The following is an 18,853-nucleotide window of genomic DNA, read 5'->3' as shown; positions in this document are numbered from 1 at the left end:
TGTGTGTGCGTGTGTGTGCACGCTTTTGAGTGTGTGTAATTTATCTAGCTGTACCATCATTGGGCACCTCTCTCCGTCTCTGCCTGCTATATTTGTCTTGTCTTATTAGTTATTATTGGAATAGATGAGTTATGAACAGCCTTCAAATTTACCCAGTTAAAGGCAAACACACACCAACTAATGAGAGGGAGAAAGAGAGAGAGAATATGTAATGGGGATATCTTAAGAGAGAGTTTTAGATTTTCAGTGGTGTCATTTTTCATTTTAAAAAGCATTTCACAATATATTTTGGCTGGTTTATTTCCATAATGATATCGAGAATGGTGGCCACATTTTAGCAAACACAAACCAATGCCGCATAACACTCACACATTCACAACGGAAATTCCTACTAAACAGAGAATCAACTTCGCAGACTAATAATAACATACAGCGTTCATGCATGTGTTCTGTAAGAGCATCTTGAGTAGGTATGCATATGTGTGTTTATTGTGTATGGAGTTTATTAGAAATGAAGACTATTCAGATGTGACACAACTCATTTGTTCAGTTGATTAGAAGCAGCAGTGATGTGGAACACCACTTAAACCCTGCCCTGCTTCCTCATGTCTTGCCTCATTGTTAGACTTATTCTCATTCATACGCATTAGCTATTAAACTCTCTAATGAGCAGAGTTTTCATTTTTATTACTTGTATCGCTCTTGTTTGGTACTTTGAGCAAATTTTAGGAACTTTTATTTTTTGCTAAAGTTTAGGTTTTCAGAGCATTTGTTGTGATGCAACAGAGGCTCATTGTGAAAACGTAGCCCTAGAAAGATTTCGGGAGATCGCAAATTATGTAGCCAGAAGTACATATGGCTGCATTTCATCTTTAAAACGAACGATATGGGGCGGTATGATATCATTCCTTTTCACGCTTACCAGCTGACCACTCACCTACATATGGACAGCTTTTCAATTGGTGCTTTTGATAGCACTATGGGTTGAGTTTAGGGAAAGAGGCGGGTGGGATAGTCGATCGTCAGTCAGTCAGTCAGTAAGTCAGTCAGTCAGTTAGTCGACAGCGACTTCTGGTGGATTTGCGCAGAAACAGTAGACACGAATAGCACTTACGAGAAAAATCTGAGATCTCAAAAAACATATACTGTGGCCTCTGGTGAATTTGCAAAAACAAAAACTGCAAAAAAAGGCATACCTCCAGCGATGTATTTGGCTCTCTCCTGAAATGTATATAGCGGTACTGTAATGAAGTTAGATGGCCGTCTGGTCATCAAGAAGAAGGAAACGGAGATCCGATGAACTTTTAAATCATTTTAATGAAAAAATAAAACAAACAGATGGCAGCTCAGACAGAGACTGCCATCAAACTGAAAGTAAAAGTAAAACATTAAGTGTCCAGGCCAGATCCTCTCTCGTCACCTCTCGCCGGTGTGTGGCTCATGTGTTTTGCATCACCACTCAACCGCGTTCTCACGGTTCTTGGCCCCACCCACTTGCCACAGGTACATTTTCAAAATGAGCCTGGGTTGTTTGTTTTGTTTTGTTTTGTGTCATTTGGGTTCATTCCATTCTGTTGTGTTGTGTTTTTAATCAAAGTTATTGTTTATGAAGTGCTCATAAACTATCCGTTTTTCATTGTTTATCATTAATTGGTGAATAATTATAATTACATTGTGGTAGGTTGTGTTATTCTTTTCATAGCCTGTAGTCATAACTAATGAGCAACATTAAAAACCAAATGGATTGATTAAAAAAGCAACCATCTGAGTGAAACTACATTGCAAAAATGCTATCTTATTCCATATTCACCAATATTCAGGTACACTCTGAAAAACGCCATGTTCCACACAATTCCTTCATGTTGTCCCTGTTGGAATATCTAGCCAATTACATGCATGTTCAATAAAATAAAAGGTCAGGAGAGTGTTTATATTAGTAATTTATTAGATACAAATGAATAATTTGAGGACTGGGTTATGTGGTTTACGTTACCCCAATGCAATACAAGAATTACATTCAGAAGGTTCGCAACTAATTAGCATTTCCATGACTCCAGAATATATACACAACTGATAGTAACAGGTGGAGTTTTGGTGTAACGTCACTTATCTGTCATTCTGCAGTCCTTTGGCTGTTGCACCCAAAGATACTTCCTCTTTCTGCAACCCTTCTCTGCATACCAGAACTGAACAGTTAAGTGCATCTTCAATATATTTCACAATTTCTTCAAGCATCCAGCTCCTTGTGACATGTCTAGACTTCTGGTTAGATAGAAGTGTGGAGCAAGCCCCCCACAATATATTTATTCTTATTTCCAAAATTAAGAAGTATTCAACACAGTAAAAAAGAAGAAGTGTTTGGTTAATATATGATATCATACAAAAAAAAAAAATATTGAATAATATGTTGTTAGTCTAAACATTTTTTGAATAAAAAATAAAGACACAAAATTAATAAAAATAAGTTTATTTAAATTTTCCCCACATCCCAACACAAATCGTCTAACGTAACCGATTTTACAAATTTATGTAGGATGAACAAAAACAATTTGCGTTGTTTCAACAAAATTTAAATAAGCACATAAAAATAAGTTTAAACAAGCAGCAAACGTCATTTTTGAGTGTATAGGTATTGAAAACAGTTTTATATGATTGTGCTTAAGAAAATTTGTCTTAAAGATTAATTCACAATGAATATTTAATGATCTTTAAATGTAAACATAGATGAACAGATAGACATTGCACACAAACAAATATGAATCAAATACTAATCAGTGAGTGAGTGCACAAAATAAAATATCATGCTTTGGGCAAAATCAGTAAAGAAAACTCTATAAATTAAAATAAAATCTATAAAATAAAATGAAAAAAACCCTTAAACTGATGACTGATGTGGTCTTGATTTAATAATGTCTCCAGCAAAGACATGTATACATTTGTTAAAGTGTCTTAAGTGTCCTAATATTATTGTAGCAGTGGTATTGGTTTTGCATTAGGCCTCTGAAAAGTCCATATAAGTCAACCACTGTTTATTTTCACACTGTACAGAAGGGCCTCCACCCCCACCCTACGGAAGGCAAGTGAGTCTGTCTGCATTTTTTGTGTTCCTCTATATTTAGTTCCTCCCCCAACTTCACACACATTTAGTCATAGCACTTTCACACCATTGCCATAACACATGCAAATTAAAAATGAAGACAATTAATCACAGTGTCACGTTCACCATTACACACTTCTTTGTTTTGTCTCGTGTGCACAAACTCTTTTCAGCACCATGGACAGTGCATGCATTAACAGTGTTTGCTTTATATTGAAAGTCTCTGGTGAACATCTTGACAGGAAAATTGTTGTCTGTTTACCATCTCTAAGATGGTTTTGGAGTTTAGTTCAAATGAGAAAGAGAGAGGTTTAAGAACACTTTTATTCAACAGAGGCTCATTCTGAAAACGTAGCCCTATATACATTTCTGTAGATTGTGATTTATGTAGCCAGAGGTTCATATGGCTGCATATCATTTTTTAAATGAATGCTATGCGGCTTACCAGGTGACCACTTGCCTCCCTATGGATGACTTTACAACTGTTACCAGTTTATCCACTTAGCTCACTATTTACGTCAGTGGACTTAAGACGCAGTGATCATGATGACGGGATTCGAGTCTGGTGAAAAATGGTTCCAGAAAGCAGGTAAAACACCAAAATATTATAGACAAAAACAGAAGCCAAAAAATTAAATAAACAAGTGAATAACAGGGTGAGAATGGGGTAAAAATCAGACGAGGGCTTTTCTTTTTCTGAATTGCTTTTTAAATTTGTTAGTTGGGTTTAGGGAAGTGGGTAGGCGGGTCATTCTGTGCTTTTTAAAATACTATTGGTTGGGTTTAGGGATAGGGGAGGGTGGGTCAGTCGATTGGTCAGTCAGTCCAACAGTCAGTCGTTTTACAAGAGAACAGCAGGCGTGAATGGCACTCGTGAGAGAAATTTGAGATCTCAAAAAGCGTACACAGCGGCCTCTCGTGGATTCACGAAAACAAGAACTGAAAAAAAACATAGCTCCTGGGACGTATTTGATAGTCTCCAGAAATGTATATAGAGGTACATTTTCAGAATGAGCCTGGGTTGCTTTTATTTGTACCAATAACTTCACATTCTGAATAATTTAATTTAAAAAAATTACAAAATGTAACATTTAAAAACAAGCTTATTATGATGTACCACACATAAAACTTAAAATAACCCAACATTCCTCATAAAAAAACACATAAAATGTTTGTTAACTTATAATATGCAGTTTCAATCTTTAACTTTCCTGTTATTAAACATTATTTATAACTTAACCACTTAGAGCCGGTGACTATTGGTAAACCTTATTTGTTCAGTGTCTGCCACACCACCAGTTTAGCTGTTCCTATCAGGTACCTAATAAAACCTTAGAGAGAGAGAGAGAGAGAGAGAGAGAGAGAGAGAGAGAGAGAGAGATAGAGGGAGAGATGGAATGATGGATTACTTGACAGGCTTCTATTCATTCTTTAATGGCTTATAGGAAGAACACATATGTGTGTAATGTTTGTGCAGTTTTATTTATTCATTTATTTGTTTTCAAGAACTGTTATTGTTTTTGAACAGATGCCAGTTATGCTGACAGGCCTATACTTTATCACGCTCTGCTAGACAGACAAATAAAGGCCTTTCATTAAAATTTCTCAAACCTTTATTTTACACAGAGTTGTATTCATTCGTGGTAATTTGTTTGTTTGTCTGTTTATGTTATGTTATGTTATGTTATGTTATGTTATGTTATGTTATGTTATGTTATGTTATGTTATGTTATGTTATATTATATTATGTTATGTTATGTTATGTTATATGTGGAGACCAAAATAGGCTCACTTTGCCACAAGGCTGTTTGAAAGTTTAAAGAGCTTAATAAATGTCCAACATATCTAACATTTAGCATGTGCTAAAAAGTTTGTGTGTGTGTGTGTGTGTGTGTGTGTGTGTGTGTGTGTGTGTGTGTGTGTGTGTGCGTGCGTGCGTGCGTGTGTGTGAGAGAGAGAGAGAGAGAGAGAGAGAAAGAGCAAGAGTTTCTGTGAGATGGGGTCAGATATTCCTTTGATGTTTCTCAGTTTGTTATTTCTCACTGTAAAATCTGTAATTTTTTGGCTTTGGTTCCAGAACACAGAACGCTTGGACAGATGGAAATAATGGACATTTGCAAATTGAGAGACATGAGTATCTTTTCTCATCCTCTGTAGATTGTATCATAGTCTGCCTTGTTTGATATATATAAATTAAGCCTGCAGGTTTTATTACATGCACTCTTAAAAATGAAGCTTCTTTACTGGCATGGATGATTCCATGGAGAGCTTTTAGCATCGATTTCACAAGGTTCTTTAGAATGGAAAATAATAATGTTCATCATTACTAGGAAATAAAATGTTCTTTGGGAAAAGCAGTTATGGCTATTCTGTGGCATCATTGCTAAAGTCCTGGTTTTGAATTTTCATTTCTAACAGTGCACACTATTTAATTTATTTAATTTTTCATTATTTACTCAAATAATTTCATAAGCATAAAACAATTTCATCATGAAGGTAATCCAAATGAATCAAGCAGTTTATTTAATGTTTTTGAAGAGACTTTATTGCATTAACTTATCAACAGATCTTTCTTTTATATAAACATTGATCAGAACAAAAACATTGCTTACATCTTAATATAGAATAGATTTTTTAATATTTGAGAACTAATGAGGTTAATTATAATTGATATAATTATTGATGTTTACTTTACATTTTAATTGGATTAAACTGCATGGATTTATTTATTTATTCATTCATTCATTCATTTTCTTTTCGGCTTAGTCACTTTATTAATCCAGGGTCGCCACAGCGGAATGAATCGCCAACTTATCCAGCAACTTATCCAGCAGGATGTTTATTAATTTATTTAATTAATTGACATTCGGTGGATAATCAAAAATTATGTTCCAATTATGAATAAACTGTATAAGATCTAAAGTTTGGAATGCTAGGATGGTTAGAAAATTATTACAAAATGTTCACTGTTTAGAACTACACGTATCCCTTTAGGTTAAATAAATGTCCAGCAGTTATGGAATTATGAGTGGAGTTGAAACAAACTCAATGTAGAATAAAGCTCGATGAAGGATTCGAGCTGAAATCAATGGCAGTAAATCAGTGATGATGAATATTAATACTTCAAATCAAGTCAAACTGACCTTAACTCAGTTGAGTTGATGTCAAGTTTTATTAAACTGAATCAAATTTTATCAAGCGATAAAAATAAAAGATTTGTTTTATTGTGTTGAAGCAAACTAAACTGAATTTAATCAGGAATAATGAGTCAAATTGAATTGAATTGAACCAAAAAGAAACAATGACTGAACTGGATTGAATGGGGTGGAATTGAATCAAAGAGCAGTTATAATGAATTCCAGAGGCAAAAAGAAACAAGAGACTTACTCTGACAGACTGACAAGATAAAACAGAAAACAATTTGAGAGAAATTGAGAGATAAGACTGCTGTGAAGGCCAATCTGTTAAATGAGGCCAAAAAGGCAAAGGCAAAGACTGAATTTGACCCTGCGGGGCATCACAGGAAAGAACAACAGTCAAATTAGAGCAACAGTGACAAAGCAATAGAAGAAAGGAAAGGCAAGACGTTTCCTGCTTAATTTCAGCCAAACTCTCCTCCTTTCCAATGTATTTTTGTAATTAGAATTCCTTTCCCAGTCTTTCTTTCATTCAGCACTTCATATGTGTTCTGTCAGACAGATCTTTCCATAACTGTTCATCACTCTTCACATGAGTAGAAAAAGAACAGGAGGGAAAACTGCATTAAATCCCCATTAACTCCCCAGCTTCCATTGGAATCCTCTGGAGAAATCCCCAATTTTCTCTCAAGTTTTTCTGGGTAATTGGGGTTTGATCTCATTGTAGAAAACAGTGTGTAAGGCGAGTGAGTTGTCTGTCTGTGTGTGTGTGTTTAGGGATATTGGCAAAATAGAGGAAAAATCACTGTAGTCAACTATGAGAGGGATTGAATTCAGATTTAACATCATTGCTTTTTCTACAAGATCCTTTTTATATTCTTATTTTGACACATCATCTTCTTCTGTATTCCCTTTACACTTTCTAGATCCCTTACTGTGTGTCGCATACAATCACATGCAAGCCCTCATCTCTTTTCTCTATACTTGCTTTGCACTTGTTTCTCTGTGTCATACAACACACATTCCTGTCTTATGCCCCATTGCATATACTAAAACAGTGTTTATTGGTGCAGTGAGCGGTGTGCAATGCTGTTTTGATAGCTGCAGTCTAGGGGCCCATTCCGGTGCAGAAGCTCGGTTATGGCTTGAACTGCAGCTGTCTGAAATGCTAATGCATTTTTAGCAGCCATCAGGAAAGAACCGAGTGCTTTCAGACAATACCGATTACAATGCAAACTTCCCACGGCCTGCAAGAGTACCAAACAACACTGTCAGTGAAGTGGACAATTATGGGCACTGGTCCATTGTGATCTTTTGTTAGCATCAGAATTATGTTTTGCATTGTGTATGGTTGTTTGTTTGTTTGTTTGTTTGTTTGTTTGTTTGTTTGTTTGTTTGTTTGTTTGTTTGTTTGTTTACCATACGTGGCATTTGCTCAAGAAAGTATTGTGCATATAAGGATTAGATGATAACACATATGAAAAAAGCATAGACTTTAAATTTGGAATACCTTGCAATTCCCTAGAAACTGCACACATTCTGGAATCACTATAAGCACCATAGCAACTGCACAGAAACATCCTAGCAACTGCATTTACTGTACCACACACTAGACAAATCAGAACATCCTACCAATTCCATGATGACACCCTAGCAACCACATAACCACACTTTAAAACCACTAACTCATTTAAAACTGCATTTGCCCAACCTATAAAATGCATAACCACATCACTGAAGACACCTTAGCAAGTGCATCACAATACTCTGTATAACCATATTATACCAGCATTGTGCAACCACAAAAGCCGTGGTAACATCACATTGCACTTTTCGCCACACAGATTACCATTTATACTGTAGGGTCCATCTATTAGTCCAGTGACGAAACTAACAGCATGTGTAAGCCTTTTCTAGCACATCTGAAAATAAATATTTTAATTTGTGAGAATTTATTGTTATTTGTTTCCAGCTCCGAATTTAATCTGACTTCAATTCCAAGTGATCATTAAATGTCAAATGTGATCACATGATGACGACTGATCACATTCATAAATGAGGAATGAATTTAGATATTTGACTATATTTTAAACATCTTTTCATTTAATGGTTCATCATTTACCTGAAGTCGCCTTAGAGTCAGTATGCTGGCCAGTTACAGTACATCTGCTCACGGACACAACCTCGCCAGTTCTGGTTCTTAGATAGAGGGTAAAACTGTAAACTAATTTCCTTAAAGTAATATTATTTTCCTTTAAGTAATATTATATAATATTACACCTTAGTGAAAACTTGGACATTCTGTGTGGTATGTGAGTGAGCTGATCTGGTGGAGAGGATAAAGTTGAGGGCAGAGAGGGGGGCTCAGCATAGATGATTGAGACAGTTAAACAACTAGTTTACTGGCTGATCTTCTTCTCAGATTATAAAGTTTTTTGTTTTATTACACAGTGGCGCAGTAGGTAGTGCTGTCACCTCACAGCAAGAAGGTCGCTGGTTCAAGCCTCAGCTGGGTCAGTTGGCATTTCTGTGTGGAGTTTGCATGTTCTCCCTGCATTCGTGTGGGTTTCCTCCCAGTGCTCTGGTTTCCCCCACAGTCTAAAAACATGCGGTACAGGTGAATTGGGTAAGCTAAATTGTCCGTAGTGTTTGAGTGTAAAAGGGTGTGTATGGTTTCCCAGTGATGGGTTGTGGCTGGAAAGGCATCTGCTGCGTGAAACATGTGCTGGATAAGTTGGCGGTTCAACTTAAGGGAACAAGCCGAAAAGAAAAAGAATGAATGACAAAATTCTGGTCTTGCCAGAATTGCCTCATGGAATTCCAAAGCAGTTTTTGGGGTTTGATATTTTGGAGAGATTTAACAACAAAAGGGCTTAGGAAAATAATAATAATAATAATAATAATAATAATAATAATAATAATAATAATAATAATAATAATAAATCAAGTGAGGGAATAAACTGTATAGTTATAACTCCCTTTGAACTTATCAAATCACTTTTATTTCACCCACAAAAATTGAAAGAGCAAAGTTATCTAGGTAGAACTAGTATTGTTACTTGTGCTTAGTTACGCTTATATATTAAGTCAGCAAAAACTATTCTCTACAAATATTACCTTATTGTTCCATTGTTCCAGCCGCAACCCATCTCTGGGAAACATCCATACACACTCAGTCACACTCATACACTACCTTGCCAATTCACCTGTACCGCATGTCTTTGGACTGTGGGGGAAACCAGAGCACCTGGAGGAAACCCACGCGAACACAGGGAAAACATGCAGACTCCACACAGAAACGCCAACTGACCCAGCCGAGGCTTGAAATAGTGACCTTCTTGCTGTGAGGCGACAGCACTACCTACTCCGCCACTGCATTACCTATATTATATTATATTATATTATATTATATTATATTATATTATATTATATTATATTATATTATATTATATTATACAGTCTATAGTTTTGAATCTAAATTACAGTCACGTATGGAGTCAAGTTTAAACCAACTTAAAATAAAAATCGTATTGTAGTAGTAGTAGTAGTAGTAGTATTACTGTGCAGAAACTAGCAGCTGCATAACTGCAATCTAAAACTACTCAAAACACATCATTAGCAACTGCATAACCAGATTCTAATATTCAGTTAGTTCATATGATTTCATAGTCAGATCACATTTTTTTTTCACAATGCAAGATTCTCAGCGATTTTATTCAGTAGCTGCTGTGTTCACATTGCACAATGGATCAGTAGTTACGTTTCCATCCACCTATTTTTATGCGCATTTTGGATATGTGCATAAAAAAGTCGGTCAATAGAAACACCAAGATGCGAATAAATTTTGAAAATGTGCATAGCTGAGTAGGATAAACTTTTTATACAATAAGAAAAGATGCGCATAAATTACGATGGAAACACTTTTACCAAACAAATTCCTGTTTTGCGCATAAAATCAATTCACATTTTTGGATGGAAACATAGCTATTGACAGAAGGAAAGACACTGCATGGCTACACTAGAAACACTTGCCAACAACTCTGTCAAGAAAAGTAGATAAATCAATTCAAGACCACATGCAAGACGGGAAATGGTAGCCTACAATAAGTATTTTTTTATAATATATTTATATAAAAGAGAATAAAAGGAGGTCAATAAATAATTTTGCAATGTGCAGCTGCTGCGACTGGTAAATATTTCTTATTTCTGTATATTTTTAAACTTATATAATCTGAGATTGAGGTGTATAACTCCTCCTGAAACTCGGAACCCTGAACCCGGAACTGGCCAATATCTTGCTCTTGCAATAGCTACGTTTCCATCCACCTATTTTTATGCGCATTTTGGATATGCACATAAAAAAATGGTTGATGGAAATGCCAAGATGCGCAATGTTATAAGAGATTATGTGATGATAATATGTGTGTAAATGGACAAACCAGCAGGCTGATCACACTGTAAAACATCTGAAATGTTGTTTTGGTCATTTTAAAACACCTTAGCCATTTCAGTATTAGTGTTATTATATTATTAATAACTTCCAAAATCAAGGGCATCTGTGCTCCGCATCTCACGCCTTCAAATGCCCCGCGCTTTAGAAAAGTAAATAAATCAATTCAAGACCACATGCAAGACTGAAAATGGTAGCAATAAGTGTTTTTTTATCATTTCCCTTTCAAAAAGTCTGTGCACTGATTTGCAGTAAAAAGGTAAAAAACTATAAAAATTATGGAGAAGGAAATGGTTAAGGAAATTCAGAAATCAATGAGAAAAGAGAGAATAAAAGGAGATCAATAAATAATGTTGCAATGTGCAGCTGCTGCGACTGGCAAATGTTTCTTATTTGTTTCTATTTATTTTTAAGCTTATATAATCTGAGATTGTGGTACATAACTCCTCCCGGAACTCTCTGCTGGCCAATATCTTGCTCTCTCCTTGGCTCATCATCAATGATGCATTTTTGGGTTAGAACTTATATCACACATTGTGATTTTGAATGGCCAATAGATTCAAATACTTCCCATGTCAAATATTTTACAGGCATCAGAGAGTCATCAGCAATTCTCTCAGAACATGTCTTTGATAATTTACACTGTGTGACTGTCATTCACGTGAGTGAGCGCTGATTTGCCTCCAATTTCAGGCATTTGTCAAAGATTTCACAAAACCTGTCTGCGAATGAAAATCTGGGCTAAAATCGTGCAGTGTGAACTCGGCATAAAACCACTCAGAACACTTTAGCTACTGCATGACCACACTCTAAAGTAGGTACAGGTATGGGTAATTCCACTCCTGGGGAGCTGCTGTCCTGCAGAGTTTAGCTCCATGCTTAATCAAACACACCTGGAGAAATGTAACCAAAGACTTGAAAATGACTTGAAAATTGCAGGCAGGTGTGTTTGATTAGGGAAGGAGCTGATCTCTTCAGGAACAGAACTGTCTATCCCTGCTCTAAAACCACTCAGTGCATATTTCCACTGTACAGCAACACTCTAGCTACCACAAATTCACAATCTAAACCCTTTTGGAACACCTTAACGACTGTATAGCAACACCACAGCAGCCACATAATTGCACTCTAAAACTACTTAGAATATCTTAGCAACTGTATAGCAGTGACCAGATTTGCACATGCAAGCACTGCTCACATTTTTCTTCAAGAATTTAAGAAAATCAATTTGTGAACTTGTTGTAATTGACTGTATGTCTTCCTTTTTTACTGCATGTGTATATTTACATACAATTATGTCAACATTCTATTCAGTATTATGGTGTGTCATGGACACAGCATGTGGTTTGACATGAATTAATGTTCATCAGATGAGCAAATTGATATCCCTGGCTGTCTTCATCCATATGGTGACTGTAGAGCATCTGATGCCATGCACTATAGTTTATGTTTTATAATACTGCAAATATGTCATTAAATCATATGTTGGAACAGTTTGTTGATTTTCTTTCTTTCTCTCTGTCTTTCTCAGACTAATATTCCATTCCTGCAAAATGTATTGAGCAACAGCCAGTTCCTATACGCCACAGTTGACACACAGTTTATTGATGAGAACCAGAATCTTTTCAACCTCAAACCTACACAGAACAGAGCCCAGAAACTCCTGCACTATCTGGGTCAGTATTTGTGCGCATGCATCATTTCTTTGCACCTGTGATGGCCTAAAATGTGTGCTTTTGTGTTTAAACATCTGCTGTTTTTTGTTCTTCTTTTTTCTATAGGTCACGTAATGGTAAATGGACCCATGACACCTATTCCAGTAAAAGCCAAACCATCATCTGTTGATCCAGTTGTTCCTTCTGTTTCTCTGGGTATGACACACATAAACACACAACTGGGAAAATATTTTGAATTAGAAGTTTTAGCTATAAAAGACTAATCGTACTGCAATATGTGCTTGTTTCTGTGAAAGGTGCACTGTTTTTAAACAGATGAACTTCTGCAAACTGAAATTTTGGAAAAAATAGTGTCATCATTTACTCACCCTTTTTTATATTATTAAAAGCCAAAAAGACAAAAAAAATGCCCTGGTCCAACTCCAAGTAATGTCAATACTACAAACCGACTTAAACTGACACTGACCTAAAATTATAGGTCAGTAATACAAAAAACATTTAGTTGGGTTAACATAAGATTAGTTTTCTGGAGAGGTAAACTACTCTGTAACAAAAAAAAAAAATTAAGTTGTGCCAACTGAACATTTTTTTTGTACAGAACTGGAATATATATATATATATATATATATATATATATATATATATATATATATATACATAACATTCATTCAATCATTCATTTTCTTTTCAGTTTAGTCCCTTTATTCATCAGGGGTCGCCACAGTGGAACCCAACACTGGGAAACACCTTTCATTCATACACATACACTACGACCAACTTATTTAATTCACCTGTAACACATGTCTTTGGACTGTGGGGAAAACCCACACCAACACAGGGAGAACATGCAAACTCCACACAGAAATGCCAACTGACCCTGCTGGGGCTCGAACCAGTGACCTTCTTGCTGTGAGACGATCGCTACCCACTACGCCACCGTGACACCCTATATACATATCAATTAAATCAGTTTTAACAGTCTACATGCGCTAAGCGTTTCTTTTTGTAGAGTCAACTAGGTAAACGTGAGATGAAAATTCACATTAAAAGTCTTTCTGCAGCTGTGCCACCCCCCCTGTGTGTGTGAGAGTATTAGCATTAGTTGCACAGTGGACCTTAAGGTGATTGTACAGAAATGTTTACTAAATGCAACAAAGTTTGTTTCCTCCGGGTGCTCTGGTTTCCCCCAAAGTCCAAACACATGTAATAGGTGAATTGAGAAAGCTAAAATTGTCCATAGTATATGTGTGTTAATGAATGTGTATGGGTGTTTCCAAGTGATGGGTTGCAGCTGGAAGGGAATACCCTGCGTAAAACATGCTGGATAAGTTGGCGGTTCATTCCATTGTGGCGACACTTGATTAATAGAAAGACAAAAAGAAAATGAATGGAAGGTTTTTGATATTATTTAGACATGCACTTGTGCATTAAAGCTATCACTTCAGATGTTTGTAGAATATCTAGTCTTCTTTATATTGTAGCTGTATAAACATTGAGACTCCCCCTCTTTCACCCACACGCTCTCCTTTCTCTTTCTCTCTCTCTGTGGATGGGCAAAAGTGTGATAATGCAGCTTTAATCCCTCCCTTCTCTCCTTCCCTCTGCCAAATGAAAGAGGGATCCGGCCACATTAGAAATCTCATTACAGGGGTTTAGGTGTGTGTGAGCTGCATACCATACTCCCTCAGCGTGTGTGAGAGCGTAAGAGAGAGATTCCCGAGGGATAGATATGCGCATAGATATGCGTGTGCAGTTAATTTAGCCAATTTTCTCCTATTCTCATTGGCATACTTTTTTTCTTGTTTTTATGAACATGATGTGGTGTAAAATAATCTGTCTTATTCCCAAAAGACCCCTGATGGATTGCATGTATATATATTTGCACATCCCAAAAAAGTTGTCTCGCTTTCCCCTGGTTGTTAGTGCTTTAGATGAGCTTTCTTAATTGGAACCAATTGCAGTTTACCTAGCAAGGGAGAATACAAATTCGTCAACCAAATATGTGTTGTGTATGTAGGTGTGTGCATGGAAAAGGTCTTTCATGGGCTAAAAATTGCATGTGTCTGTGTAAGTAGGTCACATCTGTGGTAGGTGTATCCCAAGCCTCATGAGATGCTCCTCAGCATTGTGTGTTGCATGTGTGCTTTAGACACACAATAAGCGATAAATAGGCTTTGGCCTTCATCTTTGCTTTCATATTGCTGCCAGCATTCCATACAGAGAATTTCCCACAGCAGCATGTACATTTAAACTCACATGTGGGTGTATTTATGCTTTGAAATATGTAAATCTGTGCATCAATGTCTTACTTACTGCAATACAGTCTCCCCCGTCTTTTTTTTTCATACTCCCTCACTCATCGGACAGCATGCTTTAATTTTATTTGTGCTTGAAAAAACTAGCATCCCACATGATTTTTATGCAGTTTTGAGGTATTTGCCTTATTTGCATTTGTAGTGAGAGTAAATATGTCAAACTTTGTTTGTAATGAAAGTTAGTAGTCAGTAGCACCACCACCCGCTTGCTGGACTAAAAACCCCTCAAACTGCCACATCTGAGACCTATGAAAAGTAGAAATTTCCTGGTGTGTGCTGGTTGGTGGGTTCTCGTAGCTTTGCCTCTGACCTGCGAGCTCCATGCAGAAAAGCAATTCACAGAACCAGAGAAATATAGTCTGGTGTAAGTCTGCTGAGCACATCCTTTTCTTTCTGTTCACCTCAGCAAACATTCGTGTAGCGTTCCTTTTCTCATTTCAAATTTATTTGGATAGGCTGCCAAAATGAGACGTTGTATAACAGAAAATCATTGAGAAATGTCACTTACAATGGCACTCATTTAATTGATCACCTGCTTTAAAGTTGGATGTGTGATAGGTCCACAATGAGAAACAGCCAGATTACTGCAACATCATGGCTGTTCAGCAAAGACAGTTAATAGTAGATAACTAGTCAATATTGCTGGTTATAGTTGAAAATTAGCCCTATAGATGTGTAAGCTGACACTAAAAAACAAACCTATCAGGGTAACACTTTACTTGAAGGATTATGAAGGAGATGTTATGCATGCTAATGACAACTGTCATTAAGTGTAGTTTGCTCAGTAATGTCATTTTAAATACAATGATGACATTGCTTTAGCTGTTTTTGTTATTATCATTATCAAGACAACATAGCTTCTCATAACTTGCCATTATACACTCACCGGACACTTTATTGGGTACACCTTACTAGTACCGGTTTGGACCCCCTTTTTGCCTTCAGAACTGCTTTCGTGGCATAGATTCAACAAGGTGCTGGTATTTATACTAACATTAATTCCTCAGAGATTTTGACACGAGAGCATCACACAGTTGCTTGCAGATTTGCTGCACATCCATTATGCATTATGCACGTTCCACCACATGCCAAAGGTGCTCTATTGGATTGAGTTCTGGTGACTGTGGAGGCCATCTAAGTATAGTGAACTCATTGTCATATTCAAAAAACCAGTCTGAGATGATTCACATTTTACGACATGGCACGTTATCCTGCTGGAAGCAGTCATCAGAAGATACACTGTGGTCAAGGAATGGACATGGTCAGCAAGAATACTCAGGAAGGCTGTGGCATTGACACGATGCTCAATTGGTACTAATGGGTCCATAGTGTGCCAAGTAAAAATACCCAACACCATTACACCACCACCATCAGCCTGAACCATTGATACAAGGCAGGATGGATCCATGCTTTCATGTTGTTGACGCCAACATCTAAATGTTGCAGCAAAAATCGAGACTCATCAGACCATGCAACATTTTAAAAATCTTCTAGAGATGGTTGTGGGTGAAAATTCCAATAGATCATAAGTTTCTGAAATCACTTAAATCACCTTTCTTTCCCATTCTGATGCTCGGTTTGAACTGCAGCAGATTTTCTTGACCATGTCTACATGCCTAAATGCATTGAGTTGCTGCCATGTGATTGACTGATTAGAAATTTGCGTTAACAAGCAATTGAACATGTGTGCCTAATAACGTGGCTGGAGAATGTAATTGTGTTATGAAATTTATAACATCATTATATTTTTATTTACTTCCTTAACAGTAGTAAAACTTAGTTTTGTCATTAAAATGCCATTACATGTCATTAAATATTAACGACGCTGTTGTAAAATGATTAGAGTACTGACGCTTTACTGAGAAATTTTAATGACATTTTGATTAACTGGAAAAATCTCATGACAATCATGTTAATGACAGATATATGACAGTTATGTTGCAAATTGTCATGACGAAGACAGGTTATGATGTATTTCAAACAATGTCATTTTCCATTGAAAGTTATATAACTGAGCTTATGACACTTATTGACAGTTAGCAGAAACAGTGTAATGACAGTCTGTTTGTTGAATTTAAGTTACACTGCATTTACATGCCAACTAATTCTCATTAGATTATAGGCAGACTGTTAGGTTGGGGTTAGGGTTAGTGTAAGTTGACATGTACTTGCAAAGTTTTTTGAAGTGAGTTAAATGTCTGTTAAGCAGCAGTTTTAAAAGATATTAAGCAGACAGTCTACTAATACTCAAATGGACCATCAAAAGAAAGTGTTACCTGGCAGTCTTATGAACACCCCTTCAAGTGTTACCAAAATCACCCCTCAAGAAAGCACACTATCAATGTATGATTTAATCATATAAGAATGCTGTTGGAATACCTCAAAAAATGTATATATGTGGTCAGGGGCCGACTGGCTATAGAGAGCACTAGGCCTGACGGTCAATTGTGAATCTAGCCCGACCGCCACCAGCACAACACAACCCCCAACCCCCTCTCCACTTACTAATCGCCTACCAATCACCTACTACTAATTGTTAGTTTTAGTTTTATATATAAAATGATTTTTTTTTTTTATTAAATTACAACAAAATATTTTTAAAAAATTACAAAATATTACAAATAGTACAAAAACATGTTCTTGCCAAAATAATGTACAAATTTTATTGTGTACTATTAATTTAAATCACTTCCTTTTCCCGTCCAGGTGAGCCACCCATTGGCTTTCGTGAAGTCTTATTGAGGGAGGGTCCTGAAGGTTTCGCAAGGGCAATTAGACAGCACCAGGGTCTTCTCCTGATGGACACCACCTTCAGAGATGCCCACCAATCCCTACTGGCCACGCGCGTCAGGACACATGACCTCAAAAAGATTGCTCCCTTTGTGAGCCACAACTTCAGCAACCTCTTCAGCCTGGAGAACTGGGGAGGCATGTACACATTCACAGTGTCTTTAGCCATTTCTTAAAACCCAATCATTGACAAGGAGTAGGCCACAGTTGTGCTTCTTTCAGATAAGCAGGAAGTGACCTCTTAAATGTTCATGTTCAGAGTATCTTTTCTCAGTGTTTCCCAAAGATTTTTAGATGTTCCACAGCTGTGCGTGTGCTTTGGCTTACTGAGGATCAGTCCAGCCTTTGATATAACTCCAGGCTGACTTTAACTTAAAGGAGTAGTTCTCTTCCAGAATGAAAAATCTGTCATCATTTACTCACCCTCCACTTTTTTCAAGCCTGGATGACTTTCTTTCTGCTGTTGAACACAAAAAAAAAGTCATTTTGAAAAATGTTGGTATCTGAACAGTTGATGATCACCACTGACATATAGTAGGGTAAAAACATGGAATTCAATGGTGACTAATCATCCTATACGTGAACTCCAGATTTTAATATCTGTCTTTGTCTCCCTAGGGGCTACATTTGATGTAGCAATGCGTTTTCTGTCAGAGTGTCCATGGAAGAGACTTCAGGTGCTCAGAGCTCTGATTCCCAATGTCCCGTTTCAGATGCTGCTACGTGGAGCTAATGCTGTAGGATACACAAACTACCCTGATAATGCTGTGTTTAAGTAAGATCACACACATGTCTATTGGCTAATGTTATTTTCTATCATCTGCTTCTAATCTGACCCTCACAAAAAAAAAAAAAAAAAAAAACATTCTGCATATTTAAATATTAATTGAGACATTATTTAGTATGTTTATTAAGCTGTTTTCCTCTTGAGTGCTGTTAGCTTGTTCACACAATTTAGGTAATTACATTTATAAACTCAACATGAACACACGTACACACACAATAGAGAAAAGTGCACACATTGTGCTATAGGGATTTAGAGCTTATATTATTGCAGCTGTAATCACAGTTATTGTGCTATTTACATTCTTTTTATGTTAGTTTGCTTATTAAGCTAATTTGTAATTCCGTTTTCGCAGCAATCTGCATGTAGACATAAACTGCATGTGTTTTCAAAATAGGTCAAGTTTGTATTTGTGAAAAAATCAGCTCCTAAGATGCATTTCCAAGCACATCTATGTTTATTTTCTGAGTTAAACTAATGCTAAGTTGTTTTTAAATGTTATTTTTTGTTAATTGATTTGTGTGATGTTTTTTTTATTATAGGTATGTTATATCTGTTTGCTATTTTCCACTATTACTAATATATAGTGCTATAATACCTGCTA

At 36.5% G+C, this 18,853-nt stretch overlaps 1 protein-coding gene across 1 annotated transcript in view; it reads left to right on the top strand.

Annotated features, from left to right (window-relative positions):
- Positions 1-18,853, top strand: part of pcxb (pyruvate carboxylase b) — a 340,834-nt gene that overhangs the window by 245,945 nt on the left and 76,036 nt on the right. Inside the window, exons 11-14 of the mRNA XM_056462259.1 lie at positions 12,216-12,360; positions 12,466-12,555; positions 17,382-17,603; positions 18,084-18,240. Of these exons, the coding sequence (XP_056318234.1) occupies positions 12,216-12,360; positions 12,466-12,555; positions 17,382-17,603; positions 18,084-18,240 (614 nt within the window). The remainder of the gene's footprint in view (positions 1-12,215; positions 12,361-12,465; positions 12,556-17,381; positions 17,604-18,083; positions 18,241-18,853) is intronic.

Source organism: Danio aesculapii, chromosome 7 (genome assembly GCF_903798145.1).
Source record: "Danio aesculapii chromosome 7, fDanAes4.1, whole genome shotgun sequence".
In the NCBI taxonomy this organism is placed as follows: Eukaryota; Metazoa; Chordata; class Actinopteri; order Cypriniformes; family Danionidae; genus Danio; species Danio aesculapii.
Note: the sequence above shows the minus strand (reverse complement) of the source record. Positions and strands in the feature narration are given on the sequence as shown.